Genomic DNA, 26,792 nt, shown 5'->3' on the forward strand with positions numbered 1-26,792 from the left:
CTAAAATAACTTACAACCTAATTGGGTACACTAACTTTCATTTATATTTAATGCCATTGGCATCGAATCGCTGCAGACAATTTCATGTAAAATAAAATCTTAATTATTAGAGTTTATGCTATATATGGATCTCAATTACCCATCTTCGCTAAAATTGCTTGTACCGAATATAACTCAAATACGCTCTATCTACCATCAAAATGCTACGAAATTAATGACGTGTATCAATTAGTTTCTATTTAACCAGCTAAGTTTTCCAATCATCTAACTTCTTTAAGCATTCCAGTAATTTCTACTGCCTAGCTATATTTAGACCCTAGTATAGTAGGCCTAGTGCCTTAAAGGCAACGCTTCGTATAAGGTCATTCGGCCTTAATTTTACTTCTATGGTCACACTTAGGGTTGCCATACGTCCGGATTTGTCCGGACATGTCCGGATTTCTGACCCTTTGTCCGGATTGCGGCCGGACTTGGCATGTGTCCGGATTTTTAGGAATGACCTTATAAAAATAAAATGCGCGCCCGGGGAGGGGGCTACGGGTACGGGATCGGGCGAAGGGAAAGGGAAAAGTAGATCCACGATATTACAGTACACCGCAGAGAGCAGCGCGCCGCCGGGGCGTCGTTCAAGTTACGCCAAATCTCTGCTACAAGAAATGTCCGGATTTTTATCAGGACATTTAATTCTTCCATATGGCAACCCTAGTCACACTTGACTTTGTATGGTTTGAGGTATTTGACTCGTGGAACATTTTTTTTAATAAATGGTCTTTACAATCTAGAATTTTCAAGCTTTTTATACAGGTTACAAATTTGATCTCTGTTTCACATGATTTACAAAAAAAAATCTACAAGTCTACACTATTCCTAGTTAGCTAATTAATATTTCGTCTCTTAAGCCGACCACTGACTAACAGGCCGCCGGACGATATCGGCCTGTCCGTTAGAACAAAAATTTGACAGCTCCGAACAACTGACAGGCCGATATCGTCCGGCGGACTGGTAATCAGTGGGCCCCTTTACTATCAAAAACAAAGTGACAGATAAACTGCACTCAGCTTAGCAAATTTCTGTTTGACCCAGTCCAGTGGTTGACTGCCAGAGAATGCCTAAAGAAATTAAGTCCGTCTCTTGTACTTACCTTCGTACTCTTTTCTTCATTTTGTGCAATAAAGTTTACTTTATAATAAATAAAGTTACGTACCTATTATTAGGATGGTTGCTAGGAATAAATTATTATATTATATTAGGATTAAATCTGATCTTAATATCAAACGTATAATATTTCATCGAGATATCATATTTTGAGTTGAATTTAAAATCTTTACATATATTTATTTTAGGCGATCACTATGTCAGTAATTCAGCCTGGGAATTAAACTCTTTTTGCCAAACTACCTACAAAGACATTGTCTGTCTGTAATTTGCGAAACTTTCCACATGAGAATTTCTCGTTTTTCGATTTTTGTACATAAAATGTAAATGCTATAATTTGTAAAACTGTCACCCAAAAATAATTTTAACTTTTTTTTGTCAATTACAGAAATAATCACATAATTCAAAAAAAACTTTCCAAAGTTGCGAAACTTTCCACATGAGAATTTCTCGGTAACTTCTGAGAATGTTCTCGAGAACGAGAATTTATTTATTTATCGTAGTTTATACCATGAATATTCACGATAGTTTAGGTGTAGTATCCTTACCCCCAGAAAATTCCGACTTTTGGTCTACCGCTTCCGGTCAGAAAAATGTATGACGGCCCGGCCAAACGGTCAGACCTAGGTGGGGGGTGCTCGACCAAATGTCATATTGACGCCGCCATGTTTTTTTTCAATATGGCCGACTTTTTTTTTTAATTTTTTCAAGTTTGCACTAGCGCGCTGAAATTTTGGCCACGGAATCTCGGGATCCCCTAAATGGGTCAAACAGATCACTGTGTTATGTCTTTCCTGTAGACATACACAAGAGTTAAGGGCTATAAAGGTAAATTTTCTTATTTAACCCTTATCCACGTGAAAAGGTCCTCCTTTTATTTAAAGAACTATGATAAAATCATTACTTACATGCCCACAAGCTGTTAACTATTGCCCACAGGAGAGAAAACTAGTGTGTTATCGCGAACAGTACATTTTTCTCTCCTGTGGGCAATAGTTAACAGCTTGTGGGCATGTAAGTAATGATTTTATCATAGTTCTCTAAATAAAAGGAGGACCTTTTCACGTGGATAAGGGTTAAATAAGAAAATTAACCTTTATAGCCCTTAACTCTTGTGTATGTCTACAGGAAAGACATAACACAGTGATCTGTTTGACCCAAATACCTATCAAAAATTGTTTTTTTGGAAAAATGCTACAATTGCGGGAAAACTGGCCACTTTTATTTTGTATGGCAACTTTTAAACGGTGCGTGATAGGTGGGGGGTGCTCGACCAAATGTCATAGAGGGCCCCGAGACAAAACAAAATGCATTAAAAAAAAAGGCCGACTTTTTTTTTAATTTTTTTCAAGTTGGTGCGAGCGCGCTGAGATTTGGCATGGCGGGAGATAGAGGCCTCTAGATTCCTATGTCAAAAAAAAGTTTTTTTGGAAAAAATCCAAGATGGCGGAACAATAATTTCCATGTTCTGAGAACATTCTCGAGAACGTTTCCGCGTTTTGGGAATGTTCTGCAATTTGTACATTGCTATGCTGGTGCTACTGGACTATGAAACTAGGCGAATTCCAAAACAGTTTATAGGACATTTTAGTCTTTAAATATGATCAGGAATATTCTGTCAAAATCTCTCGGGTTCCTCGTGGGCATGTTGTATATTATTTCCTTAATGGCGGTTGTGCAATCTGCCACAGTTTTACGAATTTTTCTAGATGGCACTACTGATGTTCACGGTCGGGTGTCACCCCCCAAATGGGTGACACCCGGGGCGGGCCGCCCCCGCCGCCCCCCCCCTAGCTACGCCACTGGCTCCCATACAACAAACGTGATTTTTGACCAAAGTTAAGCAACGTCGGGAGTGGTCAGTACTTGGATGGGTGACCGTTTCTTTTTTGCTTTTTTTTTCGTTTTTTTTTTGTATTATGGTACGGAACCCTTCGTGCGCGAGTCCGACTCGCACTTGCCCGGTTTTTTAATTAAAGTAGAGTCCGGTTAGTACGACTTCGCATAATATAACAACCAGCCACAGATGGTCTCGCCGAAAGATCAGCACCGACTTTAGGGTTAGTTAGCATTATGCTGAGGCGGGACCATTTCGTGGTAAACTATATACCTTGTTTAAATACATTTTTATTTGTAACACAATACGCTTGTATGAAATGTAGCTTGCCATGAATAAATGATTATCGATTCTTGAAGTCGAAAAAATCTCTAAATTGAAAAAGTCAAACGAAAGAGCGTAGCAATGGTTAATATACATCAAATTATATAAAATATTTTCCATAATATCAATATCCGGAGCCGAAGATGGGGACTACGTTTTGATGGAGAAGCGGTCGTTCCCTTTCCTCTTAACTGTATTTACAGATCCCTACTACTTACATAGTGGTGACCTATTTCGGTCGATGAATCATCGGCCTCGGTGGCGCAGTAGGCAGCGCGTAAGTCTCATAATCTTAAGGTCGTGAGTTCGATCCTCACCCGGGGCATAGTTTTTTGCTTTTTTTTTCGTTCTTTCTTACCCGTATTATACATTTTTTAATTCAGTCCTCGTATTTTTAACAACAAAACAAGGTCACAGAACTTGTTTCGCTACCAGTTGTCGCAACTAAACTATCAATCTATACGCACTAGGCGTTTATTATGAAACAACATGCAATTATGTTAATCCGTCGTCTTCTAAACAATGCGTACCTGCTTTTCCAGTCTACCCACATTGCAAACTTAACGTGCCTAATTACTACGCACAAATAATGAGCACACAGCTCATAGTGAAAGGAATTTTCAATAGTATAATTGACCGTAGTTATGCAGAAAACGACCAACTAAATTTTTTTATCAATGCAGAAAGCGACCAAAGCTACTGAGTTAGGCTGTAAGTCACTTTGACAAAAATAAAAAAAATGGTCGCTTTCTACAGAACTACGGTCAATTATAGCGCCACCTGTTGGCGGATAGGTGAACTATTTCTGATGACTAATTTTTGTTCCAGGTTCATATTGACAAGTGATATTCATAAAATCGTAAGTGAAATTTATGTCTTTTATTTTATTGAATGAAATTACGTAATGTGTACATAAACAAGCTATTTTGCTATCCGTAGGCCATCTTCAATTAAATTTATAAGCGGATGGCGATACTTGTTTAGTAATAACTCTTTACCGGCTAAGCTTTTTCTGTAGTACGCATATCGTTGTATCTTATTTATATGCAGATAGGGTTCAGATTGGCGTGTGTTTTATTGGACAGGTGCAAGCCAAGATGGCGGCGGTCAAACAATGACGCCATTATGTAAACTGGCTAAGGTCATCGTAAGGCCGTGCGGGTTGTGCTTTGGATATTCGATTTTTAGGTCTTCACGTTGGATGTTGATCCGCATACCGCTCAGGTGTGCGAGCGGGATATCGCTATAAATGTGCATAGCGCTGTCTCGCTCACACGTGTTCCGCGGTGAACAAATTTCTTAAATAAAATTGCAAGTAAACACAGACTTCATGCAAGAATAAATAAATAGCCATTAGCCCATTACCTAGGTTCTTGCGATTATGGAACCGGAGAGTTACGTAATCTTTCATACGCATCACTGACTGAATTAGTTTTAAAATAAATCATAAATGGACGAGTTATAGAAATATGTATAATCCCATTTTCCAACTAGAGTCCGATCACACTAAGTTTTCACTGTTTTCACACTTACTTGAAAACTTGTGTGCTTTTTTTGCACACATAGGTACCTACTTGAAAGCTTAGCGTAGTTTCGGTATCGACAGGTTTCGGCATAAAAATAATGTTTCGGCCGTAGCGAAGGTTCGGTTTCGTTTTCGTTCGGCCAAGAAGCTGCCGAACCTTTCGGCCGCGCAGAAACTGTATTTTCGGTAGTGTCTACGTGACTAGTGACCGACCGAACTTTAGGTTTCGGCCGAAATTAGATCAACAATTTCGGTTTCGGCAAAAATCCTGTTTCGTTCGGACAAAATTTAAAAGATTACCAACCACACATACGAGTACAGTCAGCAGCAGAAGTTGCTAAGCGGGCCAAGTGTTCAAAATTACCTTGACACGCTCTTATTCTCTTAACAATAAAGTTGCGTCAAGATCATTTTGAACACCTGGCACGCTTAGCAACTTCTGCTGCTGACTGTACTATGCATGGGCTAAACTTGGTATGCACACATATTAACTGACATATATAGCAGCGACCTGAACGACATTGAGACATTGACAAGTGCGTGACTAAAGAGCCGGCTTGATCTGTTTCGTACAGTTCGTAGTTCGTACCTACTAACTGTTCGCATGTCTCCGATAAATGTTTTAAAACCTTGGTTAAGATAGTTAAGTTACTTAAGATCTTGTCGGTTGTAGTTATTTCGATAACACGATCGAATTACCTTTATTTTTATAGATCTTGGCCATTGGCCATATTAGCCAGTAGATTACTTAGCTTGAACTTTAAGTAAGTATTCATATTATTTATATGTGTAACAATTACAATTTTCAAAGACATGTTTTCACTGACCGAGCCGAGCCTTATTGAGAATGAGAATTTAACAAAGTTTCTCTTACGAAACCATAATTATAACTTTGTATAAGAATTATCACCATATTTACCATTCGCGTAATAAGCTTCAGTGACTTTAATTTTTGACAAATTGCCGTACTTTCCGTGAAATTTATAAACCCACACCCAAGTGAGAGTGCCGACCGCATGTAATCAAGAGTTCCGTACTTTCGTGTTCAGTATAGAGTGTACCTAATGCCTACCTTCGTAATTAGGTCATAAAATAGCAATGGAAACTTAATAGGCAATTATGTTGATGTAGTTTCCGCAATTAGGTAGTAGTTACTTAACTTAAAGATAAAAGGAAATTCCAATTGAAAGAAAAACGGTTAACAATCTTGACGTGTCTTTTTATTGAAAAATAGTAACTATTATTAGTAAATGATCATTTGAGCTGTATAAATTAATTGTTACATATTTGCTATGACTTATTTTTCATATAAGTGTTTTCAATAAAAAAACGTCAATATTGTTTACCCTTTTTCTAATGCTAAAAAAAACGAAGTAGATATAAAGAATGTGTACTATGTTCATGTATATCAAAGGAAAAGTTAATTAATTTCACTTACGCTCATCTTAAAAGGAATAGGTGGACCAAAATCCTCAAGAACCTATTACTTATCTATGAAATTTAAGGTTTTCTCAATCTATGGATCTCTGTAACAGTTTCCAACAGTAGACCCGGAGTTTTGGCGAAATCGTCTTTCCACTGCCTCGTCAGACGGGTTGCAATTATGTATAATTTCTTTCATGTTCAGCTTGAATACCATCAAGTCTTAATATGGAGCTGGTGCTACAGGTACCAGGTATAAAACCATAAAGATGTGATGAAACGGAGATGAGAGTGGTTACAGATATTTTAAACACTTTTCTTAGCTTGTATCGCCAGTTTTTAATCGTGTAGTTGCTTGACTTTCTATAGACTTCTTATTTATTTGGAAAAAATACATAAATAGTCAACCTTGTAGTCCGTTCGGAGGTGTAGAAAAGTGATATAGAAGGTGAAAAAAGAAGTACCTAGGTTTACTATACCAAAGTGATTTGAAAGAATTTGTTACGTGCTAATGTAAACCTGCAAATGCAAATAACGAGTTTCACAAATTCACAATAACAGAAAAGTAGAGATATGTTTTTGTATTAAACGTGTATTATACAGAAATAACAATAACAGGGAAATAGAAAACAATATCAACTTTCAACCTTAACAACGTTGTTTACACTATACCAGTTCTTCCCTCTCTGATTAACTGCAAACAAATGCAATGTTTTCAAAATATTGAATCCGCGAAGCATCATTAACACGGTTTAGGCTAGCGTTGCGTCACGGCTTTGCCTGCATTTGCGAAACGCGACCTTGACAGCGTGGCGTAGGTCGCATCTCATTGGTAGTAATGAGATATTATACGCCCACTATTTCGCACATGGCTATAACATGAGCAGTTTGTAATTATTAGGAGTTTGAATACTTTGAATAGATATTAAAGAGCAAAATGGTTGAAGTTATGTTGTGTGCCAACATCACCATGATTTCGAGCCCAAGAGTGTCCGTCTGAGCTAACTCTGCAGCGAGTTGGCATCGATAAAGTGTAAATACACTTTGTATATGTATATTTTCAAAGAAAATGACGTTTGCAGGGTAGGTGCAGGGTAATTTGAGTGGACTTTACCGGGTCTATGTACTTATGTAGTTATGAATGAGATTTTAGTATCGCGACTGACTATTGTTACTAACAACTATAAAATGGATAAGCTTCTGAAATAAATGATTTGATTGATCGGTTGATTGATTGATTTGGGTGCATTTACTACACCTTTCCAATTCAACTGTGCGTTGTACAGTTAGCCAAACTTGTGACTTAACGTTGTTCAAACATGCCATGTTAAATAAAAAGCGTAATCAAATACAATTCGCTGTCGGAATGTCAAGAAATGCCACGCGATTCAGATGTTAAAGTGGATTATGAAACTTATGAATCAACTTGTCCGGTTGTATTGAACCAAATCACTTGTACCACTGTCCACGCAGTTAACTGACATCAACCTTATTGCCAAGACATAAGGCCCAAAGATGGTCAGTTAAATATTACTTTTAGCACGCCGATCACGGACATGGCTGTCGATGCGAGTCCATACTTCATTCATTGTGAGTCGCTCTCACAGGGCGCGGCACTTTCGTTCGTTACACAACCTTTTGTTATGCGAAAAACGACACTATTGTTATGAAAGAAAAGGTTTAAGTCGTTTGGGAAGAGATAACAATCAAACCGTAGGACGCCAAGCGTAGTGGTTTTTTCTGTTTTTATCTGTCAATTTTGATAATTAAGAAAATAAATAAGTACAGTGCTGCAGTTCGCGGATTTCAATTATATGGTTTGCTTCCAAATCAAAAAGTTTATAAACTTTATTTTCAGAATGACCATTTGTTAAAGCAACTACATAATTAAACCAAAAACCAAAAAATGTACAGAAGAAGACTTATGTCAGCTGAGAAGTATACTATACCATGTACCACACATAATAGAGTAAATTATACCTACGTCATTATGTTATTACATATTTTAAAGTAATTTCCAGTTAAGTACCGTTTACTGTAAATGCTTCAACAATATAATAAACTATGTATAAAACGTTGCAGTAGCTCTATTGATAAATCATTGTCTATACACCGTTATTTATTTCTTAAGATGGTGTTTAATAAATTTTCTATAAGTATTTTTGTTTTTCGTTAAGTAGGTAGCAACCGTGACATACTTTCTCTTTAGGGCAGATTTGATTAATTTTGCCGCCGCCGCGTATAAGAACAATGAACTATCTATTGTTTGGTGAATTTTGATATCAGATATTTGTAAATGAAAACATTATTCTTCTAAAATTTGTTCAAGTTTATATTTATATGTTAATCTATGATACTTTAGTATTTGAAATTAATAAACATACATGTATGAGCCTAAAAAATAAGAGATGCCTATTAGTGCAAAATGTGGTTAATTTCAACGGTACATCGTTTTCGTTTATTATTTTCTCTCTAACTAAAGGTGCCCTTAATTTTAATAATTAATGTTGTAAGCATTGTGTGTAATATAATCTAATTATTTTAAGCCGAATCACTCTCTCACTATCAAGTAAACTAGGCTTAAAGCAGTATTAATAATAAATGCGTGAGTTCTCACTTATTTCTAATTTGTAGAAAATGTGAGAATAATAAATTTATTGCATGACAGGTAAGATTGAATTTCTAATGCACGTCAAACATAATTAATAGGTTTAACGTTAAGTGCTTTATACGAAAGTTAACACTTATTGGACCTACTTGTTTTAACCATCGAGACGTTAGTGTGACGTTAACGTTAGACGTTAACCAACTGAAAGTGTTAAAATAGACAGTTTGCTGTAGTTTTTATGTAATCATACGGTTGGGTGCAAATGCAATGTCATGTAGTTCAGCACTTAAATGATTAAATGACGTTGTTATTTAGAACTTCCGTGTGCGACACTTTATTTTAAGTGTAATTGCGAAAAAAACATTTATTGTTAGATTTTTACATATTATATTTATTTTATTAAACTAGGGTATAACAAGCAACAAATTATAGCTTATAAATTATAATTAGCAATATGTAATTATAATGTATACGCTTGATTACATATCTACAACTCTCAATAATTTATGTGATCAATGAACCTCGCAGGAAAAATATCGTACCAGTTTTCTTGTTTTAGAGAAACGAACAAGTGTTTTTAGTCTTTACATCTCGGCCGCATCCTGCCATTCCACCAACAATGGTTTAATTGAACGATGCTATCGACCACTATTGTCTCCTAATCTGAGATCTGTAGAAAGCATACTGTTTTATGGTTTTACTTGGAATCGATCTTTGCCATATCTAAGTTGGTTAGATGCTGAGAATCTTTCACTTTTATCTTTTATGTTTAATTGGTGACGGTATTTTATGACTGTGAATATAGCTCTTTATCTTATTGTTAACTGCAATTAAATATTATTCATTATCGTTCCGAGAAAACTTTTAAAGTAGAATAATAATAAAAACAGAATACGTTCGTTGAGTAGTAAATTTAAATTAAACATTCAACTTACGTTTAACAAGAGTTTCTCTGTAATACTCATTTGATTTTCTTTTAAATAAATAGAGAGATGAATGTGATAACCTCCTAACCTAACAATATCGACATAATTCCTTGTCTCACTTAACATAACTTGCAGCATCTTGACAGTCTTGACACACCTCATGCGTGTTTGTCATACACTCAAAACCAAATCATCATATCTCCAATCTAAACTTTAACATAAAACAACCTTTTAAAAAAATATATGACATTCACGTAACAGTAATAATTCCAAATGACATAAGACATATACGTGACAAATGTCCAAGGGTGATGTGACGTTATTCGAACGGGAAGGTATAATGTCGCTATTAGCATGTAACACCTACTGACAAGTGTCACTTTCCATTTCTAGTTCCGTCCCTGTGGAGGGCTTGACTGACGGCGTGGCATGAGGAAGACTGGTTTTAGTTATGATATGATATATTATGACACTGCTGGCATACTGAACTTAATATTCGTAACAATCCATTATCAATCAATACAATTTTATTGGTAATTGACATTGAATGTTGTAACAAAATATTAATGCTTTTATTGATAAATTCAAATGGGTATATGTAGTAAAGCTACAGCTACATTCAACTAAATGAGTCAATTTCTTTAGCGAGTAGAAAAAAAACATAGGTACACATTTTCTTGTATATACTTAAAAACATGACATTCACAAAGATTACTTTTTACGGGTAGGTAAGTAGGTAATTCAATATGTAAAATACATTAAGTAAAATCAGTCAGTGTTACGTTAGGTATATTATCAATAAGATTAACAATGTTTTTTTTTTAGCCTACTATGGTGTCCCACTGCTGGCCAAAGGCCTCCCCTCGTTTTCTCCACTCGACCCTGTCATCGGCATTTTCCCACCATTTGGGGTAGAATTACCAGGGAGGGGGGGGGGGGGGGGATTAACAATGTTGTGTGCCAAAGTTAAAGAAATTATGTAGACTGTAGGTAAGGGTTATCGAATGCCGTGTGCTTTAAATATATTGTGCAAATAAAATTGTAGGCCAAACAGTACAAATAAAATCCAACCTTACACGATACGTGACAGCTTATAGGTCAAGTTTACGTCTCACAAGGAAAACTACCGATATTTTCTAGAAAAACAAGTCTTTAAGAAATAATTCAAGTATTTTTTGTAGGACAGAAACTTTTGCTTTCTTTGAAACTTAAATGTATTTTCATGATTGCAAACTGACCCTACCAACCTTAAGAAACAGTTTTCACATTCATTTCGGTTACGAAATGCACAGAGCAAAACTTTCGATACAATTCTCGCAAACAAAAACTAACAAACACTTTCATTAGTTTGTGAGGTGAGCAATTTCCCCGCGGGCAAACTCACGTACGTCCTAGTTCGGGTGGATCGCTTTCCAATGCGAATTTTGAACAGGATGGAAATTGATTTTAGTGCCATCTGTCATTGAGTAGATGTGTGATGTTTTATTTACATACTGAAGATACGATATAAAACTGATGTTACAGAAATGATTGTTAAGATGTTAAAGTTTAGATTTATATTACCAACAATTTCTCGTAAATATATTTTAATTAGTAAAACTAGCTGTAAGTAATATTATCCGGTATTCATTTACACTTTTATATTTTGAGCCTGTGCTTTAATTTTCATTTTTCAAGCCGTCTTAGTACGCCGATGCGGATTAGAGACACATCTTTGGCTTTAATTCTTTCTTTTCTTCACACAGACATCTTACACAGATCAACATATCCCCAAACTAAGCAAAGCTTGTACTATGGGTGCGTGCTAGGCGACGATATGTACATACTTACATGTATGTAAAATGTGTAATTATTGGTGCAATAATGAATATCTACTTACTTACTTATATAGATAAATACATACTTATATACATAGAAAACAACTATGACTCAGGAACAAATATTTGTGTTCATCACACAAATAAATGCCCTCACTGGGATTCGAACCCGGGACCATCGGCTTCGATCAGGTAGGGTCACTACGTCACTACCCACTAGGCCAGACTGGTCGTCAAAGTATTTTACAAGTAAACTGATTATATTAAAAAAAACTCAATGTAACATAATTATATCTATTAACTTCTGTTTTAAAATTCCAACAGTACATACATAACTTTTACGTAACCGTAGTTCTCCCGCCAGAGGGCCAACGAAGATCTCACGAGCACGCGATGACAAACTATCGATGTACACTTGTACAGCGCCAATTATTGCGATTACTGCGTTTGCGCAAGTCACGATCTACGCACCGATAGGGCTGCCACCTGTCGTGCAGTGTTGCTAGCGTGGAATTTCAAAAGTGGCTTAAAGAGAAAAGTTGCTAACGTTATTTTTGGGTGCAAAAAAGTATGGAACAAAGGTTGCTAACCCTTGTTTAAATACAGAGCTTATAAATATTAGGGGACATAAATAAATAGATATGTGGTAAATTTGGATACTAAATGGCTACACAAGTTGCTTTTAGCACCTGACTTTAAGATAACATTTAGCCGCGCTGTTTTAAACTCGCTCAACTATTCAACACCATATTTGTGAATGTGGTTCATGTTTTGTTGCTGTATGTACTGGCATACTTAACCTTTTGAATGTATGCCTATTATCGTATTATTACGTCGCAAGCTGTTCGATCTTTGAATTTATTTTTTTGTTTTGTCAATAGCAACGTTTGTACGCGGTAATTAGGGACATATACAGTAAAACCTGGATAATTGCAATTTCAAGGGACCGGCATTTTTTTGTCAATTAACCAGGTTTTTCATTTAAGCAGGTCGTGCCAATTAACGAGGTTCAAAAATTCGTTGTGTCAATTATAGAGGTTTTCATTAATAGAGGTTGCGTTCTGACAAATTTCTTTTATGGAGGTGCAAATAACCATTGAAAGTAGATTTACAAGCTTACTTTCTGGGTTTCTGGTCTATGACTTGCACTTTTATACTACATTAATTACTATTTTATTTTCTTATTAATCATTTGGGTTTAAAAAAATCCCTTGAATTGTAGAAGAAAGTTTTATTGGAATGTAAAAAGCATACTTTGTTTTTGATTTAATCAAAACTATTTCACCTACCTACCTATTTGGCTGTGATAGATATTAGATACCCAATAAATAAATTGAATTCTGGATGAAGATTTAAAATAAAATGATCATTGCTATTAAAATATTGTTACTGCTGTCTACAACTACATTATTTCAATTACAGAGGTAATCAATAAGTCTCGTTTCAATAATAGAGGTAATAAGAAGAGCTAAAATAACGGATTTTTTTAGCACAGTGTCAATTATAGAGGTCTTAGTTGCGATGTGGTCAATTACAGAGGCAAAATTACGAAAAGCACTAAAATCTAAATTGCAATTATAGAGGTTCCAAACTTTCAATTATAGAGGCATTTTGGTCTCAAGGGACCGGGACCGGACCTTTCGTTGCAATTATTGAGGTTTTCCATTTATCCAGGTGCCAATTAACCAGGTTTCACTGTACATATTAAATACCTAAGTTAAAAAAATGTTCATGCAACCTTCCTATCTGCTGAAAAGGTTCTACGCCAATCCTAATTAAGTTCCTATACTATTATTCCAGGACTAATAAATAATAACATGTAAGTAAGTACTTACATATTTTAAGTCAGATATACAAAGGTAAATCTTCAAGTCTTTTCATTTTTGCATGCAATTATATTACTATTTCTTTATAGCAAGGTCACTCGTCACTAAACTTCGTGTATACTATATACTGTTGTAAACATGGATGTTTATATATATATCGTTATTATGTATTGATTGATTATGTAAATATCGTTCTAGATCTAAGGTTATTTTTTTAACTAGAACATTAATCCAATTGATAGACCAATTACACGCGTTATGACCTCTGTTTCGAGTTAAACTGCGATTAACCTTCTAACTAACGTTATTTAACAAATACTTACAATTACCAGTGCATACTATACTAGTAATATTCAGTTCGTAATAATATAACTAAACTGGTCACATAAAAACACGGTTTAATCATATAAAACAAGCATTTCGGTTATTTATCTACACGGATTGGACGATAAAGAATTAATGTCACAATATTAGCAATGGCTTGAGGTCAGCGCGAGTGTAGGTATATTAAACTTAAGTAATAGCATAGTAATTGTCAATTAATTAGATAGCTATCTATAAAATTAAGTGGAACTGGAATACTGCAGAGGGCTACCGCAAAAATCTAAATCACATTTTTTTCCAATATTTTAATTTTAACGTATTAAATGTAACTATTTTAAGACCGCAAACGATGTCATTAGGCACTATCTACATTGATCAAATGTTGTTATACTTTATCAACCTTTCTTTCGACTGTCAATGTCATCGAGCGATCGAGCCTCAGATAGTTCAGATGACAATCTTTTAGTATTCATATTTTATGTAATTATTCAAAAGTTGTTTTAGTTTACTCTCTTTAACCATCATCACTATCATCAGGCGCATGATGGGTGTCATTCTCCACGTGGTAAAAATAAACATCACACGTTACCACAACGCGATTGAAAGAGCCAGCACCAGACATTGTCATTACCACGAAGCCAACTGGTACCATATACGTACAGAATTTCTTCAATCGCTTAAAGATTACCACTGTCAATTGCAGCGTCAACACATTTTCTTACATCGCCTTACGTCTTCACCTTTTTTCCAAACATATCTCAACCTTTTTTATTATTTACGAGTAATAACTGTTGTTCGTTATTCATAAACAAACTCCGAGCATTCACTTGCTCGCGAGCGTGACGGGATGACCACTTTTACTTTTCACAAGTGCAAGTTTTAATGAATAATGTGGCTGGATTTGATTCGGTACTTTAGAAAAGGGGTTATTATATTTGTTTTGAGAAAATTGGACGTTCGCGTGATGGAATGTGGTTATCTTTTTAACAGTAATGACCGCAATTTTGACCTGCAGATGTCTCAACAGCTGTCTAGCCGGCTTTAATTTGGTGATATTTGTAATCTAATCATGAATTGTCAGTTGTTTAGTTAATTCGTCTGTATTCAACAATGCCTTGTTCAGTCTATTTGTTGATGGAATCACTAAAAATAAACAATTTCTGAAAGTTCATAAATTGTTGTGTATCTGTAGTTTAGCAATCGCAAACTATTTTAACTCGGGCAAACGAACCTTAACTTAGCATAGAAAAAAGTACAAATTATTTTTAAACAAATCTCATCACATTGCTTCATAATAAGAATCATTAGTAGGAAAAAGCGTTATGAAAATATTAAACACCTTAGTATTCTTAAACCACGACATGACCCGACACGGGATTCAAACAAATCTAGTTCTATTTAATATTTGATTGTAAGTATTTTTTGTCACAAATTGCAATCTTCAGTAGAACAAGAATTTGAGCTTCTGATTAATCATTCTATATCAATTTCATACCTCGTTACCCAACCACATTAGCTCGTTGCTAGAATAAATTACCGTGTAACGGTTATTAATACCAATCATTATTCGGCGTTGACCAACTTTATTACGTGTTGGCAATCTCGCAGCAACTGAATTCTTGTATAGGGCTACGTGTTGCGATATATCTTGAATATTTTCTCTTCAATATTCACATGTTATAAGCTTGCAAACTGGGCCTCAAGTGTCATAACATAATAAATTGTGAAGTCAAGATAATTTATTCTATGATTTATATTATCGTAAATTGTATTTTTTTCCCGGTTCCGTCTTTTATCATCCACTGTCTATATCTATGTAAAAATCTTGCTTGCTATTTAACTTTAACTATAATTATTTTGTTAATAAAGCCGTTAACAATGTATGTATTCAATATTAAACTATGGCTTGTATTGAAGCATCTACTTTTGGTCATGTGAGTCTGCAACCAAACTTATATACTGACTACTTCGGCACTTTCGGCAGGCTCTATTAGCTACAGCCGTAACATTTGAAATTATTCGTTTCAAAATTTATACACCTCTTATATTTCCGAAGATGAACAAAGACTGCAATTATTTGCATTGCTGCAGTTCTGTTTCTTCGTGTCGTAACGATATCATCCTTTGCTCAAGACCAGAACAAATCTGATTTCGCCAGTTTTTGCAATGATGCCACATTCAATTATTTGGAAGATTTGATGATCTCCCCAGAAGGCAATATTGAAATAGGAATTCACAGTTACATTAGTTACATTACCTAACAAGTTACACTAATCATAATCTATAGTCGATATATGGTAAAAGATAAAATTATTAAAGTAATTGATCCGATTTTTCCGCCTAACACTTTACGTTATGATCTTTATTATAAGACTTTGATGAAACGTGAAGATTTCTGCTGTTCAATATAACTTTGATTTTCACAGGCACATTTTTTTAACGTAAAATTTTACGAAATTTCTTTCTTATAAGATTGACGAGTTCCATGTGACAAAATGTATGCGAAAATTATTACGTAACTTTACATATTATTTACATTGGACGACCAAAAGACCTAACAAAATTGTTTCAAGAGAACTTTGCCACCATATTAAGAAAACTCATTAATTCAGAAAAAAATAATTTTCCTTTGCAAATGTCCACTGCTACACAGCTTTGTATATCGTCGCTCTTATGAATGGTTGACTGAAAGAGCGGTCTAAATCTATAAGTGTTTTGTAATCTTCATCAATCTCGCCAATCAGCTTCTTAATTAACCACCACGACAATTGATTAATGGTTTCAGATAATCGTCTCGTCCGGTTGATGATTTTATTCCTGATAAGAAAATAACTTTAGCAAATCAGAAGCTTAGTCGTGTGAAGGCGATCTGCGGTATAACCTGAGGGCCTGCTTAATACGATTACGTTTAATACTATTTCTTTCATATGAGTTGTTTTCATATAACTTTTCACGTAGGTACTAGGTCGTGCTTCAAAATCTTCTTAAGCTGGTTTCACTGTAATAGTTGCTTCTTGGCGAAAATTATCACCGTAACTGGTGATGATATAACTCTGAAAAAACTTCTTTACGACTCCATTGACCAATAGATTACGTATTATATGCAAATTGGTAATCGATAGGTTTCGGTCGATGTTGTAGAAATGTCCCCATTTCTTTTGCAATAGCCAATTCCGGTGTCTTAGGAAGTGCGTGCCTTTTGTCCATTATAAGATAAGTAATAATTTTACGAAGTAATTGAAATGTTTTGTAACAGTGTCAGGTATTGAATAACATTGTAAAATGCAAATTCCTGGAGAGACTGCAATGGCAATTGGCAATGTATTTGAAGAATCAACTGCGTGGGAAAGGTGATTCTAGTTCCTTCTTGGGTTCAATTTGAAGCTTGACTGGATTGAGACACGTATTATGAAGTTCCGATTATATTTTATAAAGTTATAATATAAAATTTACTAATCTAATGTAGGTAACTAATCCGTTGACACGAAAGTCCAAAATTTTTTGTCCGTTCTCTATAAACAAATCGTTAAATAATCTGCATTTTTTTGATCACAAGCACCTAACCACGACACCACAATAACGGGCCCAACCACAAGCAAGTTAAACATTTTAAAAGGTCCTACAGTATAACAGAAGCTAAATCCACTACCGTCTTTTTTGACCACAGAATGTAGTGTCCACAAAAACTCCGGTGACTGACCTATTGCGATAACTATTCCATTATTGGAGCAGGGCCTACCGAACATCGAAAATGGAAATTTCGTTATCTGTCTCTATCGCTATTGCTTCGATTGATAGAGAGGCAAGAACGAATGGGGTTATAGCCCAGTTGTCTTCCACGGCCCTACACAATGACAATTACATAATGACTGTTTTTGCGTTTATACTTTCTATGATTATTTTTCTGTAAGTGCTGATTTATCAATTGTTCTGTGAATGGTTAAGGTTTTGTGGAACAATGGAGGTTTTATTGGCGTTTCTAAATTAAATTCAGTGCAATCAGTGCTGATAATAAAAGCAACGGCGGTTGTTTTTTTACAAAATATTTTTGATTTTATAATGCGTCTTTAACACTTCCTAAAATTATTTGTGAGAGTTGTAATTGGCAGGTTTTTACTTTTGACTAAGTAAATAAACAGTATTAGCCAATTTACTGGTAAGTTCCATCTGATTTAGATTTATTACCAATGGTTACCTATTACCTACTGACGACAAAACTCGTTAGTTTTGTCCAGGTCGTTACCTGTTGACGTAATTTCGTTATCTACCTCTATATCAATCGAATAGGTATGCAAGAGTGATAGAGAGGTACATAGAGAAGAGACCAAGAAAAGTCTGCAATCATTTTGATAGCACACATTTTGACATTTAAAATAACACTTGCACTGCGTGTGCTATCAACAGACTTTTCTTGGTCTAACTCTAACGATTTTTTTTCTTTGCTTGAGAGTAGGTATAGCCCAAGAAAGTGTTAGGTACAATAACATTCACATAATTATGCATCAAAAATGTAACTACATATTTTACCTTGTCAGGAAAAATGCAAGCAAAAGGTGAACAAGCAGAAATGCAGATGCTGATGCAGTTAGAAAATTGCATAAAATGACCGTAACAGCTGTGAAACGTCGCATCCAACCGATTCGTCATTATCTGCCGGCTTCATGGTTGTTACTTTTACAATTCTAACCCTGCAGTTGTTATCAACTCTAAAAGTGACAGTATAAGAGCTAGATTCTAATGATTTGTAGATCGATAAGTTTGTTTGAAAATTTATACAAAACCAATATAAAAATACAGGTACTCTGAACTTTATTCTGTAATGTTAAGGGTTAAATTCGAATACAAATAAGCTAGTATTGGGCATTCGAAAAGTTCTCACAAGATTCGATTTTGCGTGCCATTTTGTCTTATTACGATAGTAATAAAGTTTATTTCGGCTAATAGTGATTTAGTGTTAATGTTGTTTAATATGAGCAGGAACCAACTGCTTCCGTCATTGTCTGAGTTTACGGAATTTATTTAATTAGTAGGAAATAGATGTTATCGGTGATTTGAGGTTGCTTGAGAAAAGTTTCGGAATAAATAGCAATAAAATATCAATTTTCAACAATATTTGCAGTTTAGAACCAATTTTTGTAATAGGTAATTAGGTATACCTACTAGGTACTTACATAGAATAAACTATGGAATACCAGCAATATACCTATTTATTTTCAAGTTGAATCATAGAGAAATAAATATTACTATAAATAAATGTATGTATTTTTTTCTCTATGGTTGAATTGAAATTTTCCTTCACATCCTTCTTGAAATTGAACGTTATTCTGTTGTATGTTATATCATACCTACTCACCAATTAAATATCTTTTATTTATCTATATTGTAAGGCGATATGTATAATATAAATTATATATGTAAAATACAAAGACACATACAAAAAACAATACAAACTGAAAATACCTTTAATTTAAACATAATTATGAAACCTAATCTAGGATATGGTATGTATGATTGGCATTAAAAAATGCTGTTATGGCCTCTATTCCAAATATGTCCATAATAAAAACTTAAACAATATCACCACTGTTTCAACAGAAACGCCATCGCAATTACAGTAACAATAAACTTGCATTGCAAAGATTCCCAGGCAATTGCAATCTCAACCAGATTTAGTTCGATAAGCCCCAATTAAGTCCCGCTACTCCACGCTAGGTGGCGCAATGTCACGCTATAATCGATTTCAAGTTGTATGCTTATGGTAATTACGTTGACATTTCAATGACATGGCAAGCTGAGAACTCCAACGATTAATTTTGATTTTTATTCCTTGCGTAATTAGTAATTAGGTTGTCATTTAAATAATGGGGTTGGGAAGTTGATCCGCTAGATGGCGTCCTTCCTTAGCTCATTATGGCGAGTTATTAATGTGTTTATAGTGCGTGGCGACTCGATTGAATAATGTTTAATAATCGGTTGTTAGTTACATTCTTGTAATAGAGTGGTTATGTCAGGTAGAAGAAGCGAATGAACATGATACCGTTAAAAGCCAATAAAAAGGTGAATTATTTCCCTTGTTCTGCATTGTAAGCAGAAACAATAACTGAGTTTTAAAAAAATGGAGGGCATAATTCTATGAAAGTCATATCGCAAATGAAAATAAATGCAAAAAGTTTTTCCGATACCGGGAATCGAACCCGAGCCTCCTGGGTGAGAGCCAGGTATCCTAGCCACTAGACCATATCGGATGTTGTTAGTAGAGGCGAAATATTTATACCAATGGATATAATGCTTAGATTATAAATAAATTAAGGCGGGGTTATACATTTTTTTATTATTTGGTAAGAATGGTTATAGTTTGTCATAGGACTGTCTCATTTCAATCATAGACAGAGAGAATCTTACTATCTTTGTCTTACACTAGTACTAGTTAGCACCCAAAAGAAAAGGATGAGTATAGTTTCCTGGTTCTTACTGACTGACACATTGGTTTGACCAACTATATATTATTACCTCTCATTAAGGCCCAGTTTCGTGCACCTGTATTGCTCTTAGGTATTATTTTCTTAAACACTCAACACAACAGGCGTTGCCTCTTAATAAGCGTTATATTATACCTCCGAAGTGGTGGTCCGATAGAGCATGCAAGAAACTTAAGTATGTATTTGAAGCTTCGAAGTTCAGTTCAAATCTCCTTACACTCAAAAGACTTACCTACCTGAATCACTTGTGAATTCCTACAATTTTGCATTGTCAGCGTCATTGTATAATATAATGTATACACTCGACATACGCCGTTATTCGTTGAGTGACCGATGGCGCGTGCGCGGAATGTGGGGAAAGTGTCCACCTGCGAGCACGCGAGCGGTGGCGGTGGCCGGTCGACGCCCGGGTTGGCCAATGAGGATAGCGCAAAACGCAAAACTGAGCTCGGATGCCTCGAATGGCGCTGCAATCGGGGAAAAACAGTGAGGTTAAAACCCCACAGATTATAAATTGATTTTAATTGTATATAATCCGTTCGAAATAGTTTTATTTCAAACTATCACTGTAACTCATTCCGAGACACTTTCGTACAAGCTTTGTACTTCAATTACTAAATGATTTGCTACTGTGTCAATGACAAATCCTAACAAATTAAATTTCTAACCATTTAAGACTGTGACAGAAAACAATAAGATAAGTCGTAATGATACACATTACAATCATTACATACTTACAGACGCCATTGTGTAGAGAAAGTGATGAAAGTGATCAGGGCCGGATTAACCCTAAGTCAAAGTAGGCAACTGCCTAGGGGCCCCGCCTCGGCTAGGGGGCCCCGGCGGCTCAGCTCGCACCAAATAAAATTGTTTCATAGGGTCAAAATTCACGAGTAACAATAGTTGCTTAATAATAATGAGTATGCTTTTGTTATTGTTTTTCTTTAGATCCATTGTTGAATTTAATGTAACTGGAATAAAATTGAAGCAATACGTTACAGTTTACGGGGCGTATATGCGTACCTGGGGCCCGTTTCTCAAATGCTTGTAACTTGTAATACAAGTGGAAGTCCCTTTCTAACAAAAGCTGTCAAAAAGTGACATCCGCTTGTATTACAAGTTACAAGCTTTTGAGAAACGGGCCCCTGTTAGAAAGGTTTTCTGAAAAAATGTTAACATATCCTTTTTTTTGAACAACCAACAACTTCTGGGTTATTTCGACTCAGAATCACGAGGACTATTGATGAAAACAAAGAAAAAAAGTGTCTCCAGTTTTTTAGACGAATTTGGGGTGTCAGTTTAGTGACGATCCATACAAAATGTATGTATGTAAAACTGCGTCACAAAAGTGACCTTTTTTCGACGATTGGTTCATGTCAGAGCGCTGCTTCCTTACAGCTCAGCCTTCGGCGTCGCTTTTTAAGAAATATCAATATTGATTTCAGTAGCTTGGCCTCGCATGAAAGCTCACTTCGCTAAAAGACGCTTCGGGCTTGTCAAGCAATGCGGAGATTGCTGAGCTCGATCTTCACTTCAGCCTCACTTTTTACCTCAATTTACCATTAGTTTGTGTTCCTCATCTCCTCTACTTCAGCTTAGGCTTTGGCCTCGCTGCGCCTAGCTGGGCCTGCAGTCTCGCTTTTTAATACAATGGAATTTGGTTCGTGTCTTTGCTCAACTATGTACTTATCCTGAAGCCTGAAGCACGGCTTTGACTTCGCGGCATGAAAGCTCGCCTCACTTCGGACTTTTAGGCCCAGGTGAAGATCGGTACCCGGCCTGGCCCTTTAAGAGGCTTTCACAATTTGCGATTGTTAATAAAATTTTCGCGCTCGCTTCGCTCGCGTTTTTGGTAGGTTTTTTGGTTGACCCTTTATCTACATGTTAGCTTGACTGGTAAATGAATACAATTAGACCACGAAAAGTCTGCAATGATTTTGATAGGATACGCAGTGCAAGTGTTATTTATACGTCATAATTTCATAGCAGTTTAATGTTTAAAATAACACTTGCACTGCGTGTGCTATCAAAATCGTTGCAGACTTATCTTAGTCTAACTCTAATAATTTTAATATATGGAAATTATTTATTACTAGGTTGATTCTAATCATGTGGCTCGGCGTTTTGTCTTATGGTCGGACAATCGTTGTTCAGTCTCGCAAAATTAAGCGTAGCCTCGCTTAAAATTTGCCATTGTTAGATAGGAAAGTGACGCTCAAGCTCACAGCTTTGGTATTCCACTGGGGATTGGCCTTAAGCCTAAAGGGCTCTTCCTACACTTGACGCAACGCGGAATCGGCAAAAATTGATAGAAAAAAACTTTATGTCCAAGCAATAAGAGCGAAAAAGACATCGTTCTGACTAGACTCGGATCGTCTCGGCTGAAGATTGAAATTAAAAACGCAAACTTATTTCCCTGTAGGTACTGAACAACTGAACATGCTGTATACAGAATTGACTGTAGGGGGCCCCGAGCCTTGCACTGCCTAGGGGCCCCGACATGCTTAATCCGGCCCTGAAAGTGATGGACAGATAATCACCTACACTGCCATTGCCAAGATACTTGCGCCATTATGTTATTCATTATGTTATTATAGCTTGCGGCTTGCCGAGTGTTAGGTGTTTAGACGGAACGCCTTATTAGGGTACAATTGAACATAATTTTTATTAGGTTTGGCGTCTATCTTGTATATCTCAGCCTTGTTTTATACCCCAGAAACTAAAATGATTGTTCGATTGTCCCAATTTCTCTAACTGATCTATCATTTCAGTACTAATTTAAGTACAATCTGTAGTCAATTGGCCAAAGGAACTGTTATTTTAGTATCTGTAAATTCTGAAATATAAAAATAGAGCTTAAGGTCGACAAAACCTGTTACAGAATTCACGTTTGGTTTGTATGAGACAAGAAAAAGCCTTATTGGAGTTCATTTATATTTGTATTCACCCGACGATCTTTATTTACGAAATCGGGACTTAATCGCGTATGATTAAGTTTTAAAATTAGTACCTTCGACGTAACGAGGACGGCATTGTCCCCGTGAAGGCTTTATCGGAGAAAATAATAATGTGTAAAAATAGTAAAAGTTTAATTCAATAGAGTTAGACCAAGAAAAGTCTGCAGAGATATTGACAGCACACGCATTTATATATACATATATCTTTATTTAATTCGTCATAATTTCATAAAAGTTTGACGTTTAAAATAACACATGCACTGCGTGTGCTATCAAAATCTCTGCAGACTTTTCTTGGTCTAACTCTACAAATGTTATTTTAATGCATTTTTGACCGTTCATCCGTCTGTTCCTTCAATATTTTCATTGTGCAATGCTTGTATCTTTCACGAAAAGCTTAACAATTTCTTGAATTGGGAATAAATCGTTTTTTTATATGGACATGTTCCCCACTGTCACTTGCATTCTCGAACTACTTCCGTTTCCCTTTTATTTTCTTTTACGTCGTTAACTTCAAATTAACCGCTGTGATTGGCGGAGATTGGCGGGTTGTTTTAACAATTCTAACAAGTAACAACCTGTCGTTGGCAAATTGGTCCAATCTTACTACAGTTACTACAATGTTAAAGCAAATTGTTTGGACTTTCTTAGAAAGTTTGTTACAAGTTAATGATCTGGAAACCCCTGGGATATATTGGAACTATATTTATTAGATTTTAAAATGTTATTGCTATTTCTAGATCGACATGGTTAACACTATAAGTCTAGTTCATTACTAAATAGGGAATAGTAAGCCCACTTGTGAATATTTCTATGTAGATTAGGTTAGAGCTAGACTCATTAATTTACATGTATTTAAGGTTGTTTTGCAAGATTTAATATAAGATTAGTGAAGTGTCCTATATAGACTAAAAAGGCGCTAAAGTCGGACCAAGCTAACTATGCATAACATTTACAATGCCAAGTGTCGAAATATCATCACTAATGTCAAATTTCAAGTCTCACTCGTTAGTCAGTCGTCTCCGTCGGTTCGATTCCCTGGCGATACAAGCGAATTTAAAAAAGCTTTGAATGTAGTTTTGTTTCTTTATAAAAATAAAATAATGTTTCCTTTCCTTTAAGTAAAATGAGCTAACTTAAGGTTTTAAGGTGGGTACTCTCCCTCCAGGCACCATCATTTTTTCCACACTGTATGTACTTTAAGATTTTTATAATATTATCATATTTATAATAAATGTCTCCTTTTGTTACAGATACGCTTCAACGATACCAAATACCGACCAAAATGACGTAAAAATCAAGTGAACGTGAACAAACCCTAACTTAGTGTGAACAAAAATGAGTGACGTGTAGTGCATAAGTCCAAGATGGCGTCGTTAGTGACATTGTTGTGTGTGTTGTGTGGCTTGGGGAGCGCGTGGGCGCACGTGGCCCTGACGTTCCCGCCGGCGAGGCGGTATGATCTGGACTTTTTGGATAATACGAGGACGAAGCCGCCATGTGGGATGCCGAAAGGTAAGATATCTTGCCCGATACTATGTACTGAGGTACTGAATGTATCTGAATAGAGGTATGTGAATAGACGAACTGCAAAATGGAGTGTTTTTTTTATTTTCACGATTATCATGGGTTTTTAGTCTAGTTCAGTGCATGACATAGTTCTTCCCCGTTTATGAGAATTGAGCTCGCTTCGTAGCTATAGTTCGTTTTTTAGCATTAGAAAAAGACTACGCGATCTTTACGTGCTTTTTAAAAAAAAAACAACGGATTGCACTCCGGGAGTGCCGGCAGAAGTGAAAACTCAATGACATTGTAACAGTTTTTCGATCAGGTCGTGTCCGTCTTACGTCCTACGAATCTTACGGTCACGTCATGGTCTAATAAAACATGGTCTTCTATTCCCAGAGTGACACGGGCCTACGTCACAATAACATTGCCACTTTATTTCAACATAACATGTTACATGGGTACATTATAGCTATGGTTAATAAGTTAAAATATTTCTTTATAATTTTATAATTTTCATTTATAATGTATTTTATCTTAAATTTTACAATAACACGTCATTTTTAATTATTCGTTAGCAATATCTTGCGATTCACGAAAGAAATTTCAGACGTTCGGGTAATTCTGTTTACATTACTGGCAACACAGGATAGCGCTGTCACATTTGACAATTCGGATCTAGATAACTTCATGCCCTGACCGTCATCCTTGTCGAACGCGTGTTAATTGTTATTTCCTTCTCGCTCAGTGTCAGCAGTCGCAGTGTTTTCCAAACTTTTCACGTCGTAAGCTTGGTAATTAATGTGTAACTGTGAATTAGTTTTTTAAACGTTTGTCTTGTATATATAAATAAAGTTTAATTTAATACATTAGATTTGTTTTATATTACTATGTTTCTACATGAATAACTTAAAATTAATGCCGTTAAAATAATTTTCACCGTTGGTTAAAATTCTCCCACATTTTAAAGTTTGAGAACCTGTAAACAGCATGATGACGTAGGCCCGTGTCAGTTAGGTCATACGCGAATCTCGGAATAGAGTACCAGGCGGAGTATATTATTATACCATGCGGTCACGTGACCTGTCGCGAGTTTAACAGTTTTTCCCCATCACAAAATGTGCACAGCGCCGCTAAAGAAGTTTTCCCTTATTTTTTTTTTTAAATCAGTAACTATTATTTTATTCTTATTATGAAAGCAAATTAATATAAATAATCGTATATGATTCATATTAATCATAATCATAATTGTTACATACTTGCCGTGACTCATTATTCAAAAGTGTTTTTTTTCAATAAAAAGACGTCAAGGTTGTTTAGGTACCTTTTTTCTAATGCTAAAAAAACGAACTATACGAGTATACGAGAGTAAAGATGGCAGTCGGATGATGAATGCAGCAGCGTTACTACTATTTAAAGCGTTGCTGGTGCCATCGCCGGCTTCCTACTGCTGAAACACTGCAGCAGTATGAATGTTGCAGTCCCCACACCATAAGTATGTTGCCATAAATACATTGAACAAACAGCAACACTCCTAACTGTACATCGATGGACCTTATTACAAAAGGCATAAGGTACACCGATGTACACTGTACGCTGTACAGTTAACAGTGTGGGCGATGGAACGTGAATTCAGTGGTGTCAGCCAGCTTGCACAAATCACACACACACCATCACACTAACCGCATTGAGAACATCTTTACATCTAAACTCCACAAGGCCACACCACGTTTAATATCTGAGTTCGGCCAAAGGACCAGTTTCCAAAACACCTAATCTGATTTCTTCGACTCCATTTAATTAAAATGTATGTAGAGTGGTGGCAATTAAATTTTACTTAACTTACCAAGATTTAGTAACTATTATCCGTTTACAGCTAAGCAAACAAGTGTAATAAAGGCAATTATGTACCGTCACCACATTAAAAGTAATCGTGTCAACTGTAAACAGAGCGCAGGTAAACTGTAAACTGGTTGCGCTAGAGCGTCCGAATCAGAGTGGAGATTTGGGCTAACCAGTGTGATGTGAGCTTAAGAGTAGCCAAGGTGACAATCGCCTTCGCTTCGCCATCGAATCGCTTTATGTG

General features: G+C 35.7%; 1 protein-coding gene and 2 non-coding genes across 5 annotated transcripts in view; 2 read left to right on the plus strand and 1 right to left on the minus strand.

Moving 5' to 3' along the window:
* Nucleotides 1-26,792, plus strand: part of LOC134801598 (uncharacterized) — a 77,106-nt gene that overhangs the window by 16,578 nt on the left and 33,736 nt on the right. For all 3 annotated transcript variants that reach the window (XM_063774219.1, XM_063774225.1, XM_063774231.1), the window contains exons 2-3: nucleotides 4,145-4,175; nucleotides 24,454-24,715. In XM_063774219.1, the coding sequence (XP_063630289.1) occupies nucleotides 24,568-24,715 (148 nt within the window). In that variant the 5' untranslated portion in view covers nucleotides 4,145-4,175; nucleotides 24,454-24,567. The remainder of the gene's footprint in view (nucleotides 1-4,144; nucleotides 4,176-24,453; nucleotides 24,716-26,792) is intronic.
* Nucleotides 3,569-3,641, plus strand: Trnam-cau (transfer RNA methionine (anticodon CAU)). Its single transcript has one exon. It is a non-coding gene; the product is annotated as a tRNA-Met (tRNA).
* On the minus strand, nucleotides 19,938-20,009 carry Trnae-cuc (transfer RNA glutamic acid (anticodon CUC)). The gene has a single exon. It is a non-coding gene; the product is annotated as a tRNA-Glu (tRNA).

This window comes from Cydia splendana, chromosome 2, assembly GCF_910591565.1.
Source record: "Cydia splendana chromosome 2, ilCydSple1.2, whole genome shotgun sequence".
Lineage (NCBI taxonomy): Eukaryota > Metazoa > Arthropoda > Insecta > Lepidoptera > Tortricidae > Cydia > Cydia splendana.